Source organism: Prionailurus viverrinus, chromosome E2 (assembly GCF_022837055.1).
Source record: "Prionailurus viverrinus isolate Anna chromosome E2, UM_Priviv_1.0, whole genome shotgun sequence".
NCBI classification, from domain to species: domain Eukaryota; kingdom Metazoa; phylum Chordata; class Mammalia; order Carnivora; family Felidae; genus Prionailurus; species Prionailurus viverrinus.
The window spans coordinates 53,856,448-53,875,905 of record NC_062575.1 but is presented as its reverse complement, the minus strand read 5'-3'; the positions used below and the strand labels follow the sequence as shown (position 1 = coordinate 53,875,905).

The 19,458-nt window shown below is 57.3% G+C and overlaps 1 protein-coding gene across 1 annotated transcript; it reads left to right on the top strand.

Annotated features, from left to right (window-relative positions):
• Positions 1-47: 47 nt before the first annotated feature.
• On the top strand, positions 48-17,750 carry HSD17B14 (hydroxysteroid 17-beta dehydrogenase 14). Its single transcript, XM_047836648.1, has 9 exons — positions 48-473; positions 977-1,015; positions 4,011-4,093; positions 5,028-5,094; positions 7,916-8,007; positions 16,711-16,815; positions 17,054-17,121; positions 17,217-17,313; positions 17,414-17,750. The coding sequence occupies exons 1-9, from the start codon at positions 386-388 to the stop codon at positions 17,585-17,587; spliced, it is 813 nt and encodes a 270-aa protein (XP_047692604.1). The 5' UTR covers positions 48-385; the 3' UTR covers positions 17,588-17,750.
• The last annotated feature ends 1,708 nt before the right edge of the window (positions 17,751-19,458 follow it).

Sequence of the window (19,458 nt, the reverse complement as noted above, 5' to 3'; positions counted from 1 at the left end):
ACTTGTCCAAATTCGGATTAAAACTTTGAACTTTTAGTCAATAGCTTTCTCTCTGTCTGTTTGGGGTTGTGACACTGGGGTCTCTTAGGGGCAGAGCTGGAGTCGTGGACTCCAGCGTCCCGAGGAGTGAAGAGAGCAGGGGCCCCGAACCTGTTGGTCTAGAAAAGGAGGCAGCTCCAGCCTGGCTTTCTGGGTCTGAGGGAGGAGGGGTCTGGGGCCAAACTTCCAGGCTTCTGCCCTTCCTGGCAACGCCCCCCCCCCCCCCCCAGGGCCGGGCTTCCAGGATCCAACCCCTATTTATGGGCTGACTCCACGGCCTCAACCCTGACTCTGGAGGTGGAAAGAGGCACCTAGCGAGTGAAAGGGAGAGGAGGACAGAAGCAGAATGGCCACGGGAACGCGCTATGCCGGGAAGGTGGTGGTCGTGACAGGGGGCGGGCGCGGCATCGGAGCCGGGATTGTGAGGGCCTTCGGTGAGTAGGGGGTCTGACTGTGCGGGAACACTGGAATCTGGGAGAGGAGAGACCCTGGGAACGAGTGGGGGTGGGGACCTGCAGTAATGGAGTGGAGATTTGGATCCTATAAAAACTCATTTGGCAACGCTAATGAAGGAGTAGGCAGTGTTAGCCTGGGGCCTGAGCTTTTGGCAGGTCTCCAAAACTGGTTAGTCCCCTTCTCTGGGTCTCAGTGACTGTAACTACGAAGTCGGTGGTTGGAGAATGTCGCTTGCAGCTTTGGGGTTTATTCTGGAACCCAGGGTTGGGGGCTCAGGAACCCCAGCGGGCACCTGGAGTGGCCAGGGAGAATATGGGTCAAGTCTTCTGCCCTTTGCTCTAGAGGATCGTCATGAGACTTTGGGGTCACGAGGGGGAACTGTTGGGAAGATAGGATAGGCCCCCCACTCCAAGTGGCCACCAGAGGGCAGCAGAGGCCTTTGCCAGGTCTGTGCTGGAGTAACCTGTTCTCCTATTCTCAGTGCAAAGCGGGGCTCAAGTGGTCATCTGTGACAAAGATGGTGAGTGAGCTTCCCTCAGTCCTCACCTCCTCCCTCAGACCCAGGAGTCCTGCCCCCAGCCCCCTCCTCCCTCAGACCCAGGAGTCCTGCCCCCAGCCCCCTCCTCCCTCAGACCCAGGAGTCCTGGCCCCCAGCCCCCTCCTCCCTCAGACCCAGGAGTCCTGGTCCCAGCCCCCTCCTCCCTCAGACCCAGGAGTCCTGCCCCCAGCCCCCTCCTCCCTCAGACCCAGGAGTCCTGCCCCCAGCCCCTCCTCCCTCAGACCCAGGAGTCCTGCCCCCAGCCCCCTCCTCCCTCAGACCCAGGATTTCAGACCCCAGCCCCTCCCCGCTCAGACCCAGGAGTCCAGGCCCCAGGCCCCTCCTCCCTCAGACCCAGGAGTCCTGCCCCAGCCCCCTCCTCCCTCAGACCCAGGAGTCCTGCCCCCAGCCCCCTCCTCCCTGAGACCCAGGAGTCCTGCCCCCAGCCCCTCCTCCCTCAGACCCAGGAGTCCTGCCCCCAGCCCCCTCCTCCCTCAGACCCAGGAGTCCTGCCCCCAGCCCCCTCCTCCCTCAGACCCAGGATTTCAGACCCCAGCCCCTCCCCGCTCAGACCCAGGAGTCCAGGCCCCAGGCCCCTCCTCCCTCAGACCCAGGAGTCCTGCCCCAGCCTCCTCCTCCCTCAGACCCAGGAGTCCTGCCCCCAGCCCCTCCTCCCTCAGACCCAGGAGTCCTGCCCCAGCCTCCTCCTCCCTCAGACCCAGGAGTCCTGCCCCCAGCCCCTCCTCCCTCAGACCCAGGAGTCCTGCCCCCAGCCCCTCCTCCCTCAGACCCAGGAGTCCTGCCCCCAGCCCCCTCCTCCCTCAGACCCAGGAGTCCTGCCCCCAGCCCCCTCCTCCCTCAGACCCAGGATTTCAGACCCCAGCCCCTCCCCGCTCAGACCCAGGAGTCCAGGCCCCAGGCCCCTCCTCCCTCAGACCCAGGAGTCCTGCCCCAGCCTCCTCCTCCCTCAGACCCAGGAGTCCTGCCCCCAGCCCCTCCTCCCTCAGACCCAGGAGTCCTGCCCCCAGCCCCTCCTCCCTCAGACCCAGTTCAGGCCCCCAGCCCCCTCCTCCCTCAACCCAGGGGTCCTATCCCAGCCCCTCTTTCCTCAGACCCAGGAGTCCTGCTCCTAGCCCCCTCCTCCCTCAGACCCAGGGGTCGGGCCCCAGCCCCCTCCTCCCTCAGACCCAGGAGTCCTGCCCCCAGCCCCCTCCTCCCTCAGACCCAGGAGTCCTGCCCCCAGCCCCCTCCTCCCTCAGACCCAGGAGTCCTGCCCCAGCCCCCTCCTCCCTCAGACCCAGGAGTCCTGCCCCCAGCCCCCTCCTCCCTCAGACACAGGAGTCCTGGCCCCCAGCCCCCTCCTCCCTCAGACCCAGGAGTCCTGCCCCCAGCCCCTCCTCCCTCAGACCCAGGAGTCCTGCCCCCAGCCCCCTCCTCCCTCAGACCCAGGAGTCCTGCCCCCAGCCCCTCCTCCCTCAGACCCAGGAGTCCTGCCCCCAGCCCCCTCCTCCCTCAGACCCAGGATTTCAGACCCCAGCCCCTCCCCGCTCAGACCCAGGAGTCCAGGCCCCAGGCCCCTCCTCCCTCAGACCCAGGAGTCCTGCCCCAGCCCCCTCCTCCCTCAGACCCAGGAGTCCTGCCCCCAGCCCCCTCCTCCCTGAGACCCAGGAGTCCTGCCCCCAGCCCCTCCTCCCTGAGACCCAGGAGTCCTGCCCCCAGCCCCCTCCTCCCTCAGACCCAGGAGTCCTGCCCCCAGCCCCCTCCTCCCTCAGACCCAGGAGTCCTGCCCCCAGCCCCCTCCTCCCTCAGACCCAGGATTTCAGACCCCAGCCCCTCCCCGCTCAGACCCAGGAGTCCAGGCCCCAGCCCCTCCTCCCTCAGACCCAGGAGTCCTGCCCCCAGCCCCCTCCTCCCTCAGACCCAGGATTTCAGACCCCAGCCCCTCCCTGCTCAGACCCAGGAGTCCAGGCCCCAGCCCCTCCTCCCTCAGACCCAGGAGTCCTGCCCCCAGCCCCCTCCTCCCTCAGACCCAGGAGTCCTGCCCCAGCCCCCTCCTCCCTCAGACCCAGGAGTCCTGCCCCCAGCCCCCTCCTCCCTCAGACCCAGGAGTCCTGCCCCCAGCCCCTCCTCCCTCAGACCCAGGAGTCCTGCCCCAGCCTCCTCCTCCCTCAGACCCAGGAGTCCTGCCCCCAGCCCCCTCCTCCCTCAGACCCAGGATTTCAGACCCCAGCCCCTCCTCCCTCAGACCCAGGAGTCCTGCCCCAGCCTCCTCCTCCCTCAGACCCAGGAGTCCTGCCCCCAGCCCCTCCTCCCTCAGACCCAGGAGTCCTGCCCCCATCCCCCTCCTCCCTTAGTCTTAGGAGTCGGGGGGCCCCTAGCCCCCTCCTCCCTCAGACCCAGGAGTCCTGCCCCCAGCCCCTCCTCCCTCAGACCCAGGAGTCCTGCCCCAGCCCCCTCCTCCCTCAGATCCTGGGGTCCTGCCCCCAGCCCCCTCCTCCCTCAGACCCAGGATTTCAGACCCCAGCCCCTCCCCGCTCAGACCCAGGAATCCAGGCCCCAGGCCCCTCCTCCCTCAGACCCAGGAGTCCTGCCCCAGCCTCCTCCTCCCTCAGACCCAGGAGTCCTGCCCCCAGCCCCTCCTCCCTCAGACCCAGGAGTCCTGCCCCCAGCCCCTCCTCCCTCAGACCCAGGAATCAGGCCCCCAGCCCCTCCTCCCTCAGACCCAGGATTTCAGACCCCAGCCCCTCCCCGCTCAGACCCAGGAGTCCAGGCCCCAGGCCCCTCCTCCCTCAGACCCAGGAGTCCTGCCCCAGCCTCCTCCTCCCTCAGACCCAGGAGTCCTGCCCCCAGCCCCTCCTCCCTCAGACCCAGGAGTCCTGCCCCCAGCCCCTCCTCCCTCAGACCCAGGAGTCCAGGCCCCAGGCCCCTCCTCCCTCAGACCCAGGAGTCAGGACCCCCAGCCTTTCTCTCCCTGCAGAGTCTGGGGGCCGGGCCCTGGAGCAAGAGCTTGCTGGAACTCTCTTTCTTCGATGTGATGTGACTCAGGAGGAAGATATGAGGGTGAGCTGTTCTTGTCCCCTGCCTGGTCACAAAGGTTTCGGCTCAGCCTCATATCAAGGCTTTCCCTGATTCTGCTGGCCATGTTCTGGGTCTCCTGGGAAGGTTCTCTTTGTATCTTCCTTCTTCAAGGCTCTCATCACACCAGTCACGTAGATCAGAACAAAAACCTCCCTCCCGGTGGATCTCCAGCTGTGAGAGGTTTTCCCCTTCTGCCTCTGGGGTTTTTAAGTTGACTTATTTATTTTGAGAGAGGGCGAGAGCACGGGCACAGGAGGGGCAGAGAGAGAAGGAGGGAGGATCCCAAGCAGGCTCTGCACTGACGTGGGGCTCGAACCCGAGAACGGAGAGATCGTGACCTGAGCCGCCCAGGAGCCCCTCTATCCCCTCCCTTTTTTTTTTTTTTAATTTTTTTTTTCAACGTTTATTTATTTTGGGGACAGAGAGAGCCAGAGCATGAACGGGGGAGGGGCAGAGAGAGAGAGGGAGACACAGAATCGGAAACAGGCTCCAGGCTCCGAGCCATCAGCCCAGAGCCCGACGCGGGGCTCGAACTCACGGACCGCGAGATCGTGACCTGAGTTGAAGTCGGACACTTAACCGACTGCGCCACCCAGGCACCCCTATCCCCTCCCTTTAGTCAGTGTCTCTCCGATGTCCCCACCACCAGCCCCCACCCCCGTCCCAGCACCCCTCCCCCAGGTCTCTGGAGTCATGGACGACAGTGTGCGTATACCCAGCCCTCTGCTCTCTGGCATCCCTGGCCTCCTGTCTCCTCTTCTCCTGTCATCCTTAGTGACTTGGGGGAGTCCCCCACTTCCTGTCCCCCTCGGCTGTGACTCCAGCTTCCCCCCCCCCCCCACCTTGCCTTTGGGAGTCCGGGCTTGTCAGGCCTGGGTGCCAGTGCTGCTCCCTCACAAGACGTCTTTGTCCTCAGGTCCTCATCTCTGAGACCGTCCGCCGATTTGGCCGCCTGGATTGTGTGGTCAACAACGCTGGCTACCGTGAGTTGTGAGGCCCAAGGCCATTCTCCGCTGGTGTCAGCCCGCTCCCTGGCTTCCCGTCCCTTCCTCCCGTGCCTCAGTTTCCCCTTTGTCTTCCCCATTCCCCTCTGCGTCCACTTGGATGGGGTGGTGTCGCTCTGGAATCCTCGATGCCTGGAGTTTTCATCCCTGCTCCGTTCTCTCCCTGCCGTGTGCCCCCAGCCCTGTGCCCTCACCTCTTCAAGCCTCAGCTCCTAGATTTCTAGAATGGGAATGCCGATAATGATCATCACCATCGTAGCGCTGTTGGGAGTCAGGTAAACCACCCAGCCTCGTAATTACGAGAATCATCTGGGGCAAACAGCTTCCGTCTTGTAGCCTGACGTCATCGTCGGCCCTTCCCTCCGCTGATGACTGTAAAGACACACTCATGCATGTCGTTTTTAGGTCTCAGTCTGGTGGCTTTGAAGGTAAAATGCCGTGGGCTTAATAACTACCTTTCATAAGGCTCCCTCATGTTGGCAAACCAAGGCTCAGCGAGGTGAACTGATGACACTGAGGGCACACAGCAAGGCCATGATAAGAGAGACACCTCCCCCCCCGGCCCCTTCCTCCCCCTCCCTCCGCCCCACGCCTTGCCTGGCTGAACAACTTTAAGCAAGTGGCTTACCCTCTCTGGGCCACATTTGCTGCCCTATATTGTAAGGATCAAGATGTCAGATAACCAGTTCATCCTCTCTCTCTGTGCCCTTTGTGCAGTCAAGAGATACTTACCGAGTGCCTCCTATGTCCCAGGTCCTTTCCTAGGGACTGGGGAGTTAGCAGTGAACAAAAGAGACAAAACATTCCGGGCCGCGTGGGGTTTACCTTCTAAAGTAAGAAAACAGACCGGAAAAGACACGGTGAATCCTCCTTGTTTGTGGACTTCGTGTCTGTGAACTCACCAAGCCACAAGAAGAGCTTCTGTGCCACCCCAGGAACCTTCTAGGTGTTCGTGGAAGTGGCAAAAACTCAAATTGCCTGTAGTGCGTGTACCCAGTTGAAGCCAAACAAGGAAGACCTGTGCCCTCTGGTTTCCCATCTCAAACAGAGAGATGCCCAGGGGACAGACACGGGTGCAGCGCACAGAGCTGGCTGGCTTAGAACCCCAGCTTTGGCACCTGTGTGCCAGGCAGCCTCAGGTCAATCACTTAGCGCTTTTTTTCTCTCCCTAATATTTATTTACTTTTGAGAGAGAGAGAGAGAGACAGAGTGTGAGCAGGGGGGCAGGCGAGGGACAGAGGGAGGGAGACACGGAATCCGAAGCAGGCTCCAGGCTCCAAGCTGTCAGCAGAGAGCCTGATGCGGGGCTCGAACTCAGGAGCTGTGAGATCGTGACCTGAGCCGAAGTTGGCCGCTTAACCGACTGAGCCACCCAGGCGCCCCTGGGGTCTCTTTTCTAAGAGCGCGAATCCCATTCATGAGGGGTCCATCCTCTAGGCTTAAAATCACCTCCCCTAGACTTCACCTCCAAATGCCACCACACCGTAGGTTAGGATTTCAACACACGAATTTGGGGCGGGGGATACATTTAGTCCATAACGTTTACGTAGTATTATATAGCACGTGACTCTTTCCCTTAAGAGCAATGGATCGGTATTCGCTGATTCAGTATTCGCTGGAATTTTATAGACCGCGACTGCCTCCCATAATGAGAACCGACTGTCTATGCTAGCATGGTTAGTGGTGATACAGGCTATGAAGAAACTGGGGCGCCTGGACGGCTCAGTAGGTAGAGCACGTGATCTCTGGGTCGTGAGTTCAAGCCCCATGTTCGGAGTAGAGCTTACTTTAAAAATAAAGCAAAGCAAAGCAAAAAAAAAACAAAAAAAAACAAAAAAAAAGACGATCGAGGGCCTAGAGAATGGCAGGGGCTGTGTTAAACAGGATCCCGTGTGGATTCTCTGAAGATGTTTGAGCAGATCCCCGAAGGAAGCAAAGCCACAAGCCCTAGGCCCCGGGGGAAGACAACCCAAGAGTCCTTCAATTTTCCGCCCGCCATATTGAGTTTTCTACCCGGCATCCTGGGTTTTGTTCCCCTCTGTGCCTTCATCCCCCTGTCTCCTAAAGCCTTTGGAGCATCCAGGGCGCGTTCCTCCCACTGCCTGTCTTGCCCCCCTGTTCCCACTCCCTATCTCTCTAACTCCTTGTCTTCTGAACATTGATTTTTCTGTCCCTCTAACCACTACCCCTCCCCCCACCAATTCCTCCTATTTATTTAACAACTACATTTTGGTGCGAAGCGTCGGGCACAAATACTGACTCAGGACACATTTTAATTTAAGATTTTATTTATTTTGAAAGTGAGAACCAGCGGGGGAGGGGACGAGAGAGGGAGAGAGAGAGAATCTCAAGCGGGCTCCGTGCTGGCAGCACAGAGCCCAACAAGGGGCTTGAACTCATGAACCGTGGGATCGTGACCTGAGCCGAAATCGAGAGTTGGTCGCTTAACCAACCGAGCCACCCAGGCGCCCCCAAACTCGTGAAATTTCTAAGCCCAAGAGCTACATGTTATCCTTGTTCTGTAGATGAAGAGACCGAGGCACAGAGAGGCAAAGTGACTGGCCCAAGGTCACACAGCCAGGAAGTGGCAGGGCTCATATTGGAGCCTGCGTCTGCTGGCCTGAGACTGCTTTTTGATGAATTGCTATGCAACCTTCGTTCCTTTTCAAGATCCCTGACCCTCTCGTCTGCCACACTGCCACCCTCTGACCCCTCCCTCCCATACCCCTATTTCCCTCCCCTGGTTTCTGTGTCACTCCCTCATTCTCTCTGTCTCTCTGTCTCCCACCCCTACCCTTAGATCCGCCTCCACAGCGGCCCGAGGAGACCTCTGCCCAGGGCTTCCGGCAGCTGCTAGAGGTGAACCTGCTGGGGATGTACACCCTGACCAAGGTGAGGGCTGCAGGCCCGGGTGGCCTCCTGACGATGAGATTGTCAGACCCACTTTCCCTCAGAGCAGAGCGTTTCCTCTGCCTCGGTTTGATCTGACTCCAAAAGGACTCCGTTCTTTGTAGAAAATAGGTGGGTGCAGGGGCGCCTGGGTGGCGCAGTCGGTTAAGCGTCCGACTTCAGCCAGGTCACGATCTCGCGCTCCGTGAGTTTGAGCCCCGCGTCGGGCTCTGGGCTGATGGCTCAGAGCCTGGAGCCTGTTTCTGATTCTGTGTCTCCTTCTCTCTCTGCCCCTCCCCCGTTCATGCTCTGTCTCTCTCTGTCCCAAAAATAAATAAACGTTGAAAAAAAAAATTAAAAAAAAAAAAAAAAGAAAATAGGTGGGTGCAAACCCCTGTTAGAACTGACCGCGTGGCTACGCAGCCCGGTGTCCTTGAGGACCTTCCAGAACCTTCCTTTTAAATTTTCATTTTTATTTATTTATTTTTAATTTATTTATTTTGAGAGCGAGAGAAAGGGAGCAAGTAGGGGAGGGACAGAGAGAGAGGGAGGGAGAGAATCCGAAGCAGGCTCCGCACTGTCGGCACAGAGCCCGATGCGGGGCTCGAACTCACGAACCGTGAGATCGTGACCTGAGCCGAAACCAAGAGTCGGACGCTCAACCGACTGAGCCACCCAGGCGCCCCTTGGGGTTTTTTTTTTAATATTAAAAAAATTTTTTTAACGTTTATTATTGAGAGACAGAACATGAGCGTGGGAGGGGCAGAGAGAGGGGGAGACACAGAATCCGAAGCAGGTTCCAGGCTGTCGGCACAGAGCCCTCCGCGGGGCTCGAATTCCCAAGCTGTGAGATCATGAGCTGAGCCGACGTCGGACGCTTAACCGACTGAGCCATGCAGGCGCCCCTTGTTTTGTTTTGTTTTGTTTTGTTTTGTTTTGTTTTTTCGGGTATGTGTGTACTCTTTTAGACAGGGTGGGGTGGTCAGAAGAGACTTCTTTGAGAAGTGACATTTAAGCCAGACTTCAAGAATGTGTGTGGGGCAGAGCAATCCAGCAGAGGAAAAGCCAGTGCAAAGGCCCTGGGGTGGCGCTGATCAGGGTATAGGAAGAGCAGTGTGGAGGCCAGTGTGACTGAAACAGGGTGAGCAAGGGGGAGAGGGCCGGAGGTGAGGACAGAACGGGGACAAAAGGGCCTAGATCATATCGAACCTTGTCAGGCTGGGTGAGGACTTGCCTTTGACACTTGAGCCTGAAGGCAACCAAGTGAGCTCCGTAAGCGGAACTGGCGCCCTCTGGTGGCCATATGAGGAACAGGCAGGGGCGAGGGCGGAGGCCTTGGGCCCAGCCAAGGGGTTGACCAGATGGTCCAGGCCGGTGATTCGAATCCCACCAGGCTCGTGGCCGTGGATTTGATGAGAACTGGTCTGCTTCTGGCTCCCTTTCGAAGCTAGAATGTCAGGATTTCCTCGCAGACCAGATGTGCGGGTGGGCTTGAGACCGAAAGGCGTGGGGTTTGGGTTTTTTTTCCCCCACCCCTACCCCCACCAACTGGTAGGACTGAGCTGTCATCCACTGTGACCCGGAAGCCTGGGGAGGAGCGGGGGGGGGGGGGGGTGGGGTGGGGTGGGGACCTTTTGCGTGGGGCGGGGGGGTGCCCACCCGATGTCTGAGTGGGATTCTCGGGCCTGGGGTGAGAGTGGAGGCCTGGAGGCTGGAGTTGGTCGGAAAAGCCAGTGTAGACAGAGAGGGGAGGAGGCCCAGGAGTGGGCCAGGGGTCACGGGTGTGGGGAAACTCGGGCGCGACCTCCAGGTCTCCCCTGAGATCTAGGCGAAGTGGTTCCGGGCTGCTGGGCGCCCTTGCTTCACCCATGAACCCCCCCTTCCTGTGCCTAACTTCTGTTTGCCACTGCGATTGCCACCCCCGTACAATAGACACGCAACAACATCAGCCCGTAAAGGGCATATTGTACATACAGTGAAACCTTGGGTTGCAGGTGACTCGTCCCGCGAGTGTTTGTTTATTTGTTTGTTTGGAAGGCGAGCAAACGTTTCCAATAAATTTTAACTTGATAAACGAGCGACGCCTTGCATTACGGGGTCGCACGTGTCGCGGAGCACGATCACGTGATGACGACTGAGCCGCTGGTGCTCGAAACCCCCCTTTGGTATTCAGGTGCCTTGGCTCACAAGCCTGTTTCTGGAACGAACTAGGCCCGCGGCCCAAGGTTTTACTGTATATCGTATCTCGGTATGTAGTATCCAGTTCCCAGCGTTTCCAGAGAGAGAGATTTCCCACAAACGGCCAGATGTCCTGTTGCTCTTGAAAGGGTGGCACACGGGACCCCCAGGGGGGCAGAGCGACAGTGTGCTACATGGGGCGCGGCTCTCCGTGGTTCCCCAGTCCCCACCTCCCCCTCCTGCGCGCTCCGACTCTGTTACCCGTGAGCGGCTGGTACAGAATCCTCATGGGGGAGTCAGCGGCCCAGATCTGACGCCCAGATCTGACGCCCGCCTGCCGAAGTTCCCCGACACTTCCTACCTGCAGCGTCTCTCTGTGCCCCAGGTTTCTCACCTGCAAAATGAGGCTCATCGTGGTACACGATTCGCGGGGCTGTTCTGCGAACCAAGCGAGGGTAAATTGAATAACCCGGAGCCCTTAGAACATGCCTGGCACCGAGTTTACCGCCTGCACATTTTTATTGCTTATCGCGAACATCACCCCGTTCTGTTTCCTGTGGCCACTGTATCTAACCCAGGTTGAGGTCACTGAGATACATGTGGGGCAAATGAAGCCTGGCAGAAGGGAGAAGGCGAGGGTTGAGCTAAGCCCTGAGTGGGAGGGAAGGAAGCGGAGAAGTAGGGCACAGGATGTTTTAGTCACAAAGGAAAGAGTGTGCAAAGGCCCTGGGGCAGAAACCACTGGGATGTGTTTCTTTTTTTTTTTTTTTTTTTTCAACGTTTATTTATTTTTGGGACAGAGAGAGACAGAGCATGAACGGGGGAGGGGCAGAGAGAGAGGGAGACACAGAATCGGAAACAGGCTCCAGGCTCCGAGCCATCAGCCCAGAGCCCGACGCGGGGCTCAAACTCACGGACCGCGAGATCGTGACCTGGCTGAAGTCGGACGCTTAACCGACTGCGCCACCCAGGCGCCCCTGGGATGTGTTTCAAGAACGAAAGACAGTCCTCTCCGTCTCCACTGCCAGCTTGGCAATTAGAAGCATTTTATTAAACTGTTCTATCCATTGCCCCTGCCATCCCCTACCCAGACATCATATAATTTCATCAGTGGGAACTTCATGAACTCTACCAACGGATTAGAATGTTTACTGATTTTTGTTGACATAATTTAAGACTTACAAAATATTGTCAGTACACCCAGACTCCCGATTGTCAATATTTTATCCTGTTTGCTTTATTTTCCTACCTCTCCTTGAGGGTAAGTCGCAAGCATGATGTCCATTTACCCCTCAGTCTTTTGGGGTGTATTTCCTAAAAACAAGAACATTCTCCAGGCGCCTGGGCGGCTCAGTCGGTCGAGCATCCGACTCTTGATTTCGGCTCAGGTCATGAGCCCAGGGTCGTGGGGTCGAGCCTTGCACTGGGCTCTGTGCTGAGCTCGGATCCTGCTTAAGATTCTCTCTCTGTCTTTCTCTCTTCCTCCCTCTACCCGCTCACTCTCTTTCTCTCTCTCTCAAATTAAAAAGAAAACAAAATAGAGTAGTATAGGGGCTCCCGGGTGGCTCAGCTGGTTAAGCATCTGACTTCCGCTCATTCATCTATTTATTCACCAAATCCTGAGCATTCGGGAGGTGTCGGGCAGCGTTGTGGGTGCTGGGGACGCACCGCGTGGTCTTTGCCCTTGTGGAGTTTACAGTCCCGAGTAGTCCGGCGTCTGTGCCTAAATGCAGAGATGAGTTTCTATGGGTGAGTGTTTCGTGCTAGGAAGGAGACACGTCTGGGTTCTGGGAGGTGTGTGACAGGGATCCTGGCTCCTTCCGGGTCAGGGTGGGCTTCCCGGAGGAAGTGAAAGACGAGCAGGAGCAGCGTTAAATAGGGGTTGGGGGGGGGGGTGGCCCTCCAGGTTGGGAGCAGTGGGCAGGGAGAGGCTGGGCAGGGAGAGAGCCTGGTGCGGTCGAGGGGCTGAGTGGAGCAAGGGGTTGTCGGGGAGCAGATCACAGGGGGCCTGAGGACCATGCTGAGATGTCTGGTCTTTATCTCAGGATCAGTAGGGAGCCATGGGAGGTATTTGAGCAAGAAAGTGATGTGATGCCGTTAATACTAACAGATCGTTCAGGTTCAGAGATCACTCTGGGGGCACCTGGCCGGCTCAGTCGGTAGAGCTTCCAACTTGACCCCAGGGTCATCCGTTCGAGTCCCACATTGGGTGTTGAGATTACTTTTACTATTTTAGTTTTTATTTTTATTATCTTTTTAAGTTTATGTACTTATTTGGAGAGAAACAAGAACCACCAGGGAAGGGCCAGAGAGAGAGGGTGACAGAGAATCTGAAACAGGCTCTGTGCTCACAGCACAGAGCCTGGTGCAGGGTTTGAACTCACAGACCGTGGGATCGTGACCTGAGCCGAAGTCAGATGCTTAACTGACTGAGCCACCCAGGCACCCGTAAAAATTGTTTTTTTAAGATCACTCTGGCTCTGGCATGCAGATCAAGTCAGAAAACAAAGTGTGGCGGGCAGGAAAACAGGAATTAGGAGACAGTGGCAGGATACCTGGGTAGCTCAGTCGGTTATGCGTCCAACTGTGGCTCAGGTCATGATCTCACAGTTCATGTGTTTGAGCTTAGGCTCTGTGCTGACAGCTCAGAGCCTGGAGCCTGCTTCGGATTCTGCATCTCTGTCTCTCTGTGCCCCTCACTTGCTCGTATTCTGTCTCTCTCTCTCTCTCTCTCTCTCTCTCTCTCTCAAAAATAAATAAACATTTTAAAAAATTAAGGAAAAAAAAAAAGGAGACAGCAACATTTGTGCAAGTAAAAAGAAGTGGCCTTCAAGGCCCCTAACATGGTCTGGCCCCTCTTCCTCCTCTGACCTCACTTCCGGCCACAGTGGCCTTGTTGAGCGTAACAGGCAGGTCTGTCCTACCTCGGGGCATTTGCATATGCTGTTCCTTCTGCCTGGCCCAGACTTCTCCAAGACCTCCCCACAGCTCCTGCCTGAACACCCTTTTTGCAACCGCACCCACCCCAATAGTCTCATTCTCCTCATCTTGCTTTACTTCTTGTTCCTTATCCCTGATCACATTCTAGCACATTCCATTAGGCACTTTTATGTGTTTACTGTTACCTCCCCCCAGAATCTGGGCTCCACGAGGGCAGAAATCTCTCCCCATCGCATTTCCTGTGGTATCCCCGGCACCTACCACAGGACCTGGCACGTACCAGGGGCCCAGTGAATGTTTGTTGAGCGAATGAATGAGGTGGAGAGAATCGTACGGATTAAAGAGGTCCTTAGAAAGCGCAATGGCCAGGCTTAGTGACGGATCGGATAAGGAACTTTGGGAGAGGGAGGAGGCTCTGGAAGGCCCTCAGGTCTCTGGCTTGAGAAGCTGGGTAGGAGCTGGGTAGGAAATGAGGAAGAGAGGCAGATTCTTGGCGACGATGGAGGGGGTTTTGCACTGGAGACAGACAGACGGAGATGCCCAAAGGGGGCAGGTCAGGAGCTCCAGAAGGCAGTTCCGATGTAAATGGGAAACCAGCAAAGTGGGGGCTCCCCTGGCAGAGCTCGGAGAGCAGACCCAGGAGCCCCAACATTTAGGGGAAATGGGAGTCAGGCCAGAGCGTGGCTGCACAGCCAGGCTCCCCTGGGCAGGTGTCCAAAGGGAGGCCAATAAGGTTCCAGCTGGTCCTTGATATGGCTACACTGATGCGTGCTAGGTGACCTTGGTTGGGAGTGGGGTGGGGGTGGGGGATATGGGCCAAGGAATGTGTGGGAGGGTTGAGCAGGGGTCACAGGGAATGTGCCACAAATATTTGTTGAGCGTTAGCTGTGTGCCCAGTGCCACAGCCCTCAGGGACCTCACATTTGCCAGGTAGGGGTGGGGAGGAAGTTCAATACCTACGTGGAGAGTGATAAGGTTTACAAAAGAAATGGGCAAAAAAAAAAAAAAAAAAAAGAAAGAAAGAAAGAGGCAGGGGCGCCTGGGTGGGTCAGTCCCTTGTTTGGATGGTTGGTTGGCTGGTTAAAGCGTGGACTCTTGATTTAGCCTCAAGTCATGATCTCAGGGTTCAGGAGTTCAAGCCCTGTGTCCGGCTCTTCGCTGACAGTGTGGAGCCTGCTTGGGATTCTCTCTCTTCTCTCTCTCTCTCCCTCTCTGTCGGCCCCTCCCCTGCTTGCGCCCTCTCTGTCTCTGGCTGAAAATAAATAAACTTAGGGGCGCCTGGGTGGCGCAGTCGGTTAAGCGTCCGACTTCAGCCAGGTCACGATCTCGCGGTCCGAGAGTTCGAGCCCCGCGTCGGGCTCTGGGCTGATAGCTCAGAGCCTGGAGCCTGTTTCCGATTCTCTGTCTCCCTCTCTCTCTGCCCCTCCGCCGTTCATGCTCTGTCTCTCTCTGTCCCAAAAATAAATAAACGTTGAAAAAAAATTAAAAAAAAAAAACTTTAAAAAAAAATTGGAAAAAAAAAAATAGGCAGGGACGGGGCCTGGGGTAGGGGTTGGGCGAGCCCAGGGCTGAGGGAGGGAAGGTTCTGAGGCTGATGAGAGAGCGGGGAGAAGGAGAGGATAGAAGTGTGGGTGGGGCCTGAGAAATTGGGAGGAACAGAATGCCCCCCGCCCCCCACCCCTGCCCAGGGCCCACATACTCCTGGCATTTATGCTCGTAGTATCTCCAAGTTATTTTCCTTTTGTTTCTCACTCTCTCTCTCTTTTTTTAATGTGTATTTTATTCTTGAGAGAGAGAACATGAGGAGGGGAGGGGCAGAGAGGGCGGGGGCCAGAAGATCCAAAGAAGTCGCTGCACCGACAGCAGTGAGCCCGACGCGGGGCTCGAACTCACGAACCGCGAGATCACGACTTGAGCCGAAGTCGGGCGCTCAACCGACTGAGCCCCCCAGGTGCCCCTTCTCTTAAAGTTCTTACCACCCAGAAATTCTTTTTCTTGGTTACGGGTTTTGGTCCCTGACTGCTCACTGCTGGGCCACAAGTGCTGGCCCTGACATCATCACAGTGACAGTCCCCTCTGTCCCCTGGTCAGTCTCCTCACCTGGAAAAAGGAGCTATGGATAGTCCCTCCTTCTAGGGTTGTCCTCAGGGTTAAATGAGTCAATATGCGTGAAGAGCTGACAACAGGGCGGGGCACATAATAGAGCCTCAATAAATTCATTCATTTCATGCAAAAGATATTGGTTGAGCAACTATTGTGTGACAGACACCTTAGCACTTCAGTTCTGAGCACACTGGAATGGCTGGTCACCCTAGGGGTGAGTCCCCTGGCTATCTCAGGAAAAGTATTCCAGGCAGAGGGAACAGCAAATGCCAAGGCCCTGAGGTTGGAAGGCTCAGGGTGTGTTTGAAGCTACAGTCCTCAGAATAGGTGGAGGCTGTTTTTGAGGGAGTGGAGAAGGTTTGAAAGGGCTGGTCGGGTGGGGCATCTGGGGGGCTCAGTCGGTTAGGCGTCCGGCTTCGGCTCAGGTCATGATCTCACGGTTTGTGAGTTCGAGCCCCGCGTCGGGCTCCGTGCTGACAGCTCAGAGCCTGGAGTCTGCTTCGGATTCTGTGTCTCCCCCTGTCTCTACTTCTCCCCCGCTCGTGCTCTCTCTCTCTCTCTCTCTGTCTCTCAAAAATAAATAAGCATTAAAAAAAATAAAGTTTATTTATTTTTGAGACAGAGACAGAGCATGAGCGGGGGAGGGGCAGAGAACGAGGGAGACACAGAATCCAAAGCAGGCTCCAGGCTGTGAGCCATCAGCACGGAGCCCGCCGCGGGGCTCGAACTCACGAACCGTGAGATCATGACCTGAGGTGAAGTCAGTGGTTCAAGAGACTGAGTTACCCAGGCGCCCCTTGAGTATTACGTGGCAGGAACAGGTCTTGCCTCCGGCCAGCTCAGCCATCAAAGCAAAGAGAGGGGAAGGATAGAATTTGAGTTTATTCAAGGTCATGTGTAGTCCAAGAGCTGAGAGACAGAGAGGGAGGGAGGAGAGGGAGAGAGAATTAGTTTAGGGGCCTCCAAGGAGGTAGGGAGCTTCATGAAGTGGGGTGCATGTCACGAACCCCCCCCCCCCCATCACATTCGGACCACAGGGCTTCCCCTCATGGATAAAAGAGTCTCGTCTCATTTTTGCAAAATATGCGGCCATCTTGCATTTTCCTGTCTCGATCTGGACAGGAGTCTGAGTAACATACAAAGACCCAGAGTGGGGAGACAGAGACCTAGAGAAGGGGGGACAGGGATGGGAAGGAGGACAAAGACACAAAGGATGGGGGAGAGAGAGAGGGAGAGGGGTAGTAGAGGTGAGGCAGAGAAAAATGCCTTCCAGGCATGGAGAGACTCCTTAAGCACTGAGACCGTGGGGCAAACCAGTGAAGATGCTCTCTGGGGTTCTGGAATGCTGTCCCTACAAGGCACAGAGACCCAAGCAGTGAACATACCAGAGCAATGGCCATTGTCCCAGACATCAGGGTGTGTTTCAGTGTGGCTGGGGGCAGCTCTAGGGGCTCAGGTGACTTACTTGGCCTTCTGTCTCCCCAGCTTGCCCTCCCCCACCTGCGGAAGAGCCAGGGGAACATCATCAACATCTCCAGTCTGGTCGGGGCCATTGGCCAGGTCCAGGCAGTTCCCTATGTGGCCACCAAGGTACCCTGCCCCTTCCTTCACTCCCCACCAGGGCCTCCAAAGACTTCAGCCCTGAGGCATGACAACCTGCAGCCAGTGCCTCCCAAGAAACAGAGCCTGGGGCATCCCATAGAAGCCCTCAGGGAAGGCATGGCTACCCCATTCTGAGGCCCCAGCTTGACACCCCCTGGTTGGAGGAGAGAACAGGAGGAACCTCAACTTCCCTGGACTGAACTCTCCCCCACATCACCTTCCGCAGGGGGCGGTAACAGCCATGACCAAAGCCTTGGCCCTGGATGAGAGTCAATATGGCGTCCGGGTCAACTGGTGAGCAGCTCGAACGGGCGGAGAAGGCAGGAAGTGAGCCCACCAGGCCGTGTTTGTGGCACACTTCCCTGATCCCCTCTTCTCCCTCCCCACAGTATCTCCCCGGGAAACATCTGGACCCCACTGTGGGAGGAGCTGGCCGCCGCCACGCCTGACCCCACAGCCACAATCCGAGAAGGCGTACTGGCCCAGGTAGGAGTGGGGGGCCAGAGCCATGTGGCATGGGAGGCTTCGGGTGTAGCAGTCAGGCGGGGGCTTCCCTTGATCTCCCTTTTCCCTTGTCTCTCCCCAGCCCCTGGGTCGCATGGGCCAGCCAGCTGACGTGGGAGCGGCAGCCGTGTTCCTGGCCTCTGAAGCCAACTTCTGCACTGGGACTGAGCTGTTTGTGACCGGGGGTGCAGAGCTGGGGTACGGGTGCAAGGCCATTCCCGGCACCCCCTTGGAGCCCCCCACCGACCCATCCTGATTTCTCACGTTTCCACTTGGGCCTTCCTAACTAGGACTTCCCAAATTTCAGCTTCGACCCACCTGCTTCTTAGATGCACACCCCAACTGTAGACATTAAGTCCACTAACCAACGTGCCAAACCACCCCCCGCAGGTTCCCATAAAAGTAGTTTGCAGCCAGAAGGAAGAAGGCTTCATGTCACTGATCCTCTGCTCTTTTGAGTTCTGCCACGCCGGGAGCGCGTCCCGCCAACCCCCGCCCCGCCCCTTGCAGCCCCACGCGTTCCCACGAGTGGTCTTGACCCCAGGGACTACGACTCCCGGCAGGCCTTGCAGCAGGAGCCCGTCCCGGAGGGCTCCTGAGAAAAGTACTGCCGGTCGGCTTCACCCCTGCTAATAAAAAGGCCCGCAGGGGAGAGTAAATTAAGCTCTATTAGGAGATAATGGTAGAGGAGGCGAAACGAAAAGGGCCTCCTCTTGGTTATTCTTGGTCCTTAGGGGAAAGGAATTTTGACCTCGCCGGCTGAGGAATAGGAGGGTGGTGGGCTCCACAAGTTCTGAGGGAAGAGGCAGCTGGGGTTCAGACTCCTCTGAGTCAGAGGGAGGAGGGGCTGGGGCCCGAACTCCTGGGTTTGGGGGACGGGGAACTTAGAGGGCGTGGACTCCCTAGCTAAGGAAGAGCGGGCCCCGGGTTCCCGCTGGGGCCCGGGGCGCGGTGGGGGGTTAGTCTCCCCGGCCAGGGGGTGGGGCTGCATAGCTGCTGCGGATTGGCCGCGGCGGGGGTGTGCGGCAGTCGCTGATTGGCCGAGGCGAGCCGGGCGCGGTCGCGGCCCCCGGGCCCCGGGCCAGGTGGCGGCCGAGGAGGACCGGGGCGGAGGGAAGCGAAACGGGACTCTGAGGAGGAGGAGGCTTGGGAATTTGCCGAGACCTGTGGCTCTTAGGGCCGGGGGACAGAATTTGGGGGCAAAATATCCCAGGGTGGGATTACGGAGGCACAGCGGCCCAGGAATCGGAGTCTGAGGACACAGCGCGAACCTTTCGGTGTCACAGTAACCCGGATGCAGGAGTTGGGGGAAACTCTGACCACGGATGGTTTTGGGGCCACAGTGGCCGAGGAGTTCGGTATAGGGGGCACTGATGCAGGTTTGAATCGCTAGGGATTAGGTGGATCCTGGTGCGCTGTAATTAGCTAACTCTGTCCTTCGGGGTCCTGTGGGTGGGGAGACACTCATGAAGGGGCATAACCAGGGAACCCTGCCTGAGGGGCTGTTCTTAGAGGCTCACTGATGCGGTGGGGGATTAAAATTTTCCGGGCCTCGCTGATGACAGGGACCGGAAGGAGGCATGATGAACCACGTGCGTTGTATCTCCTAAAAAGTTACAAAGAAGACACATTTTCCCTTGGAAAGAAAAAAAGTATATTCAAATACGGGTTGACTGTGGGGCGCCTGGGGAGCTCAACAGGTTGGGCGACCGACTCGGGCTCGGGTCATGATCTCGCGAGTCACCCGTTCGAGCCCCGCATCGGGCTCTGTGCTGACAGCTCGGAGCCTGGAACCTTGGAACCTGCTTCGGATTCTCTCTCTCTCTCTCTCTCTCTCTCTCTCTCTCTCTCTGCTCCTCCCCTGCTCACGTTCTCTTTCTCTCAAAAATAAATAAACGTTAAAAATTTCTTGAAAAAAAAAATAGGGGTTGATTGCAACCCCTTCATTCATCCCTACCTGCTACCCTCTTCCGAGGCCTTTTTCCCAAGTCCTTTCTCATTTACGTGATCTATTTACAGACGTTTACAGCGAGAGCTTTTCCTTATCACCCAGGGATCGAGATATGCGGAGGTTTCTTTCTGGTCCTGGCCTTTCCTCTCTCACCTCGAACTGCTTATCCTCGTTAG

Coding starts and splice junctions, on each gene's coding strand:
- HSD17B14 (XM_047836648.1), top strand. CDS start 386: ATGGCCACGGGAACGCGCTATGCCGGGAAGGTGGTGGTCGTGACAGGG. Junction 1,016..4,010: donor GGTCATCTGTGACAAAGATG/GTGAGTGAGCTT, acceptor CTCTCCCTGCAG/AGTCTGGGGGCCGGGCCCTG. Junction 4,094..5,027: donor CTCAGGAGGAAGATATGAGG/GTGAGCTGTTCT, acceptor CTTTGTCCTCAG/GTCCTCATCTCTGAGACCGT.